General features: G+C 47.2%; 1 protein-coding gene across 2 annotated transcripts in view; it reads right to left on the bottom strand.

Moving 5' to 3' along the window:
• Window positions 1-283: 283 nt before the first annotated feature.
• Window positions 284-6,000, bottom strand: part of CSPG5 (chondroitin sulfate proteoglycan 5) — a 36,238-nt gene continuing 30,521 nt past the window's right edge. The window contains exons 6-7 of one of the 2 annotated variants that reach the window (XR_011994409.1): window positions 5,023-5,223; window positions 284-1,426 (exon numbers count right to left, since the gene is read on the bottom strand). Coding sequence is in view for 1 of the 2 variants with exons in the window: in XM_072721017.1 (XP_072577118.1) it covers window positions 1,327-1,426 (100 nt within the window). In the remaining variant the exon portion in view is untranslated. The remainder of the gene's footprint in view (window positions 1,427-5,022; window positions 5,224-6,000) is intronic. The other variant, XM_072721017.1, reaches the window with a different exon arrangement.

Raw genomic sequence — 6,000 nt, 5'->3', positions numbered from 1 at the left:
GCATAATACTTTCTAGTTCCATCCACATCATCGTAAATGGCAAGACTTCATTCTTTTTGATGTCTGTGTAGCATTCCATTATATATATACCACATCTTCTTTATCCATTCATCTGTTGATGGACATCTGGGCTTTTTCCATTGTTTGGCTATTGTGGACATTGCTGCTATAATCATTGGGGTGCGATGCCCCTTTGGATCACTGTATCCTTTGGATAAATACCTAGTAGTATAATTGCTGGGCTGTACGGTAGTTCTATTTTTAACTTTTTTTTAAAAAAAGATTTTATTTATTTACTCATGAGACACAGAGAGAAAGAGGCAGAGACACAGGCAGAGGGAGATGCAGGCTCCATGCAGGGAGCCCAACGTGGGACTCGATCCCCAGTCCCCGGTCCCCAGGATCACACCCTGGGCTGAAGGCGGTGTTAAACCACTGAGCCACCAGGGCTGTCCCTATTTTTAACTTTTTGAGGAACCTCCATCCTGTTCTCCAGAATGGCTGCACCAGCTTGCATTCCCACTAACAGTGTAAGAGGGTTCCCCTTTCTCTGCACTCTTGCCAACATCTATTGTTTCCTGAGTTGTTAATTTTAGCCATTCTGACTGGTGTGAGGTGAGATCTCTTTGTGGTTTTGATTTGTATTTGTATTCCCCTGGTGCTGAATGACGTTGAACATTTTTTCATGTGTCTGTTGACCATTTGTATGTCTTCTTTGGAGAAATGTCTGTTCATATCTCCTGCTCATTTCTTGACTGGATTCTTGTTTTGTTTTGTTTTTTGAGTGTTGAGTTTGATAGGTTCCTTATAGATTTTGGATACCAGCCCTTTATCTGATGAGTCATTTGCAAATATCTTCTCCCATTCTGTCAGCTTTAGTTTTCTAAGACTGTTTCCTTTGCTGGGCAAAAGCCTTTTATTCTGATGAAGTCCCAATAGTTCATCTTTGCTTTTGTTTCCCTTGCCTTTGCAGGCCTCCCTTTGAGGTCTAGCAAGAAGTTGCTGCACCCAAGGTCAAAGAGTTTACTGCTTACATTCTCCTCTAGGATTTTGCTGGATTCCTGTCTCACATTTAGGTCTTTCATCCATTTTGAGTTTATTTTTGTGTAGGGGTAAGAAAGTTGCCTGGTTTCATTCTTCTGCATGCAGCTGTCCAATATTCCCAACACCATTTATTGAAGAGACTGTCTTTTTTCCATTGGATATTCTATCCTGTTTTTTCAAATATCAGTTGACCATATAGTTGTGGGTCCATTTCTGGGTCCTCTATTCTGTTCCATTGATCTATGTGTATGTTTTTGTGCCAGTACCATACTGCCTTGATGATCACAGCTTTGTAATACAGCCTGAAGTCTGGAATTGTGATGCCAGGTATCTTATGGGTTTTGATGCATCTACAATGTGATCCCCACATTGGGCCCAGAGCCTGATTAAAAAAGAAAGAAAAAGAAAAAACCTTAACTAAGTCACAGTATTCTCAAGTACACAATTACAATAATGCCCCTCATCCCAGTATAATTTTTAATGTATTTTACTTTTTTTTACCAAGTGTACAGAGAGAGGGACACACAAAATTCAATAGTATATTTCTTTAAAAAAAAAAGATTTTATTTATTTATTCATGAGAGACACAGAGAGAGATGCAGAGACACAGGCAGAGAGAGAAGCAGGCTCCATGTAGGAAGCCCGATATGGGACTCGATCCTGGGATTCCAGGATCACACCCTGAGCCAAAGGCAGACACTCAACTGCTGAGCCACCCAGGCGTCCCTCAATAGTATATTTCTGCAGGGTTTTTCCAGACCGGTATTTTTTTTTTTAATCTCTTAACCTTCTTTTTTAAGCAGGCTCTGGGCCCAATGTGGGGCTTGAACTCACAACCCTGAGATCAAGAGTCACATGCTCTTTTGACTGAGCCAGCCAGGTGCCCTCGTTAAGATTTTTTCTTAAGAAAAAATACACAGTTTAATCCTTGTCTACAACGTGCCAGAGAAGTCAAGATGTGATGCAGGTCCAATGACAGCCCTCACTGACCTCAAAGGGAGGCCTGCAGCTAAAATGGGTCATCAGGATTGTCTGGCACTGGGCTGTGGTAGCCAGGGTTTTTACCCCCATTTGGATCAGTTATTGGATGTGAGCCACTGTAGGAAAGCGGTGACCTTGGGCAAGTTGATTGTGCTCTTTCCTTGCATGAAGTGTCTGGGCAGTGCCACTCAGACACAGGACATGGGTGGGTACAGGGCAGGAGGTGCTGGAAGGACCAGCAGGATGAGGTTATGTGAAGGGAGGGCTGAGATGACAGAAGCAGGGAAGATGACATGGAAGTTTTGCCAGCGGTTTGACCCTGAACCACCTGAAGCTCTGAGAGTGGGAGCTGTGAACCCTGTCATATCCTGAAGCTCTGCACTGGGCAATATGCCACCTATAGCCCTACTGATGGGCTTGGCAAGTCAGGTAGCACCCAGGAAGCTGAGCTTGTACGAGAGTTTCACAGTTTACAAAGTGCTGTTTACACTCCTTGTTTGCCATCACCCCACCATCGTTAGATGGCTTTCAGTGCTGCTAACCTTACACCCTGGGACCAATATAGCCAGAGAGGAATTGACACCAGGGGAGAAAGCCAGACCCTGGGCTGAGCAATGATTTATGAAGGGCTTGCTTGGGGGCGCTGGAGGCACATTCAGCAAACACATGGGTGGTAGAGACATGGGGGGTTAGCGTCTATGTATTTCTGGAGGACAGAACTGAGTCTCAAAACAAGCTTAACAGGTTAGAAATATGAACCTCAGTTTTGACAAAGGTCAGGTCCAGCACATGTGTCCCCAAAACCAACTGAACAGAGAGCAGTTATATCCCTCAGGACAGGAAAATGATATATGGGAATGTATGGGTATCAGTTCAGGGTGACTCAAAAGAATGATGCATGATGCTGATCGTGGGAACAAGGCAAGTTATTGAAGCCCTCAGACCCAGACAAGAAGAGTCCTCAGGGCCCAGGGACGTGCATGATCTGAATCCATACTATCCTCTTCCAGACCATACTGGGTACCTGGAACGCCAGAATCTCTTGTCGAAATGGCCCCACGCCTGTTTCTCCAGCCATTTCCCTGAAGGATGGGTTGCAGAGGCTGAGGGGTGTGGAAAAAGCTGGAATATGTGGACTCAGGTATCCTCATGCATGTTCCTAGTGTATCTTACATTGAAGGTGGAGGCAGGCCTAAGAGGGAAGGGAACCAGGCTGCAGGACCAGGCAGCAGGGCTGATTTCCCAGCCCTGCCACATCCTGGGACAGAACTCCAAATTTAAGAATCCTAAATGCAAGCTCAGCCTTCCAAGACATTAGGAAAGTACGAAGATCAAAGTAGAACTCATTGAATGGTGAGCTTGAATGATAACCTGTAAACTTCCAGACATGGGTCTGCATTTGTACTCCAGCCCTGGCTGTGTGAGTGCTGGGGTGGGCCTGAGGTAAGGAGCCCCTCTGCGTTCATGCCTAGAATACAGAGAACCCTTCTAGATCCACCCAGGATGTTCTAAGAAGGGCACTAAGAAAACCAGGGGCCGAGAGAGCTGTCACATGAGGGATGTCTGAAGGGATTAAGAGAGTCAGCCAGCAAAAGAGAAGGTTCAGGAAGAGCATTCTGGTTGTCCTTGGGTCCTGATTCATTCTAAGTGCTCAGAGAATAGAATGAGGACCAGGGGATGACTCACAGAGGCCAAAGGGCTCAACTGAAAGTGACCCATTTAGCAAGAACGTGGGGAAGTTGGCAGAAGAAGAAAATTGGACTGTGGTGGGAAGCCATAAGAGCCTTCTTGGTGATCTTAGAGAATTTTCTAGAGGTGATTTAAGCCACAGATAGGTGACCAGGACTTGCTGTAATTAAGCTCTTCCCTGACTGACTGACTGAATGGAGGAGAGGTGCCTTACCAGTCTCTCACAGACAAGGCCTCCCCTCCTGCTATCAAGCACCTGAAAATTCTTTCTATTCTCTAGCAGGGAAAATTCTGAGGTGCAGAGCAGGGAGGTCACAGTAGTATCCAGCAACCCAGCTTTGCCCCACTATGCTTCAGAGGGGACCTGCCATCTACTTCTGTGGGCCATGCTCTCCTCTGGTTTCTTGTGGGTTTGGCAGGGTCTCTGGGGGGTGTGGCAATTCTCACATGGACACATCTTCATGGATATCAGAGTCAGAGTCCTGCGCCGGGTGCTTGGCGGGGCCTGGATGGCCATAGGAGCCAAAGGGAGCTCTTTTTTCCTGTGGGAACTCACTCCAGTTGCCAGAAGAGTGAGGAACAGAGCTGTGTCACTCAGCTTTCTGGTGGTTACTCCTGGCAACCTTGCTTGGCCTTGCCTTGGCCTTGGACAGGGACCCAGTCTACCCCAGGGCTTCTATTTCTCCATTTGTAGAACAAGGGTGAACTTCTGCCCCAGCTGGCCACAGAGCCAGCCAGACCAGGAAGCATGCTGTCCTCTTTGAGAGGGTGAAGCAACAGCCAAGGGAAAGACAAGTGAGAAGCAGGACCTGCCGCCTCCCAAGAGAGGCCCAATTAGGACAGTGAGCAGTTCCCACCAGAGTCTCTGGCCAACCCTCAAAGCCGGCCGCGTGGGCAGGCAGCCGCGGGCTGTGTGATTAATGATGGCAGCTCGGGCTGCCCACTGGGCTTGGCCTCAGGAACTTCAAATGAGCACATGAAGTGCCAAGGGGGAAGCGGGCCAGGTCCCTTTCCTCTGCAGGGAAGCGATGAGAAAGAGCCAGCGTGAGAGCACCCAGCAACAACAAGGCAATGCCAAACAGAGGGCCATGCTTTTGCCGCCTAGTGGGACTTCTACACAGGCCTTCCCTGGGGACCCCAAAGATGGGGCATCATCAGGGATTCAGAGATGGGTTCACTCCACAAGCCCCAGTTAATACACCCTGAGGAATGCTCAGCCCTATTCCAGGCCCAGGGCTGTGGATGTAACAAAGAACTAGAGTCTACAATCATTCACTCATTCGTGCATTCAGTAAAGACTGCACCTACCTGCAGTGCCCTGGAACCACTGTTGTGAACAAGACAGGATCTCTGCTCTCAAGAAACAACTATTCCGGGGTGCCTCGGTGGCTCAGTGGTTGAACATCTGCCTTCGGCTCAGGTTGTGATCCCAGGGTCCTGGAATCAAGTGGGGCTCCCCTGCAGGGAGCCTGCTTCTCCCTTTATCTATGTCTCTGTGTCTCCATGTCCCTCATGAGTAAATAAATAAAATTAAAAAAAAAAAAGAAATGATTATCCCATGTAAATCAGACAGAAAACAAGTACCCAAAAGTGAAAAACCAGAGAGGTAACAGTGGTGATGAGCACTGACTCTGGAGTCAGAGGGCCTAGGCTCAAATCTCACTTCTAGCTCCACCTTCAGATCAGGAAGAAGGTATTTAACCTCTGTGCCTCAGCTTGCTTCTCCGGAAAGTAGGGGTAATAAAAGCATCTATTGTATGGAGTAGTTACAAGGAACAAAAGAGTTAATATTTGTAACATACTTCAAACTGTGTATGGCATTCAGTAAACACTCTATAAATACTTATTAAATAAAAAATAAAAATAGTGTCCAATAGCGATAAATGTTATGAGGACCCTAATGGGGGGCATGTGTGAGAGGGGAGCACATTAGAGAAAGGGAAAGTTGAAATGCTTTTGGCTTCTAGAAACCTAGAGGCTGCACAGCTCCTGAACTGGCCAATTTTTTTTTTAATTTTTATTTATTTATGATAGTCACAGAGAGAGAGAGGCAGAGACACAGGCGGAGGGAGAAGCAGGCTCCATGCACCGGGAGCCTGATGTGGGATTCGATTCCGGGTCTCCAGGATCGCTACCCGGGCCAAAGGCAGGCGCCAAACCGCTGCACCACCCAGGGATCCCTGAACTGGCCAATTCTTATGCTCAGTGATATTTCTAAAGAATCAGGCACATGCCGTGGCACCTGGGTGGCTCAGTGGTTGACTGTCTGCCTTTGGCTCAGGTCAT

Source organism: Vulpes vulpes, chromosome 9 (genome assembly GCF_048418805.1).
Source record: "Vulpes vulpes isolate BD-2025 chromosome 9, VulVul3, whole genome shotgun sequence".
Taxonomy (NCBI): Eukaryota; Metazoa; Chordata; class Mammalia; order Carnivora; family Canidae; genus Vulpes; species Vulpes vulpes.
Note: the sequence above shows the minus strand (reverse complement) of the source record. Positions and strands in the feature narration are given on the sequence as shown.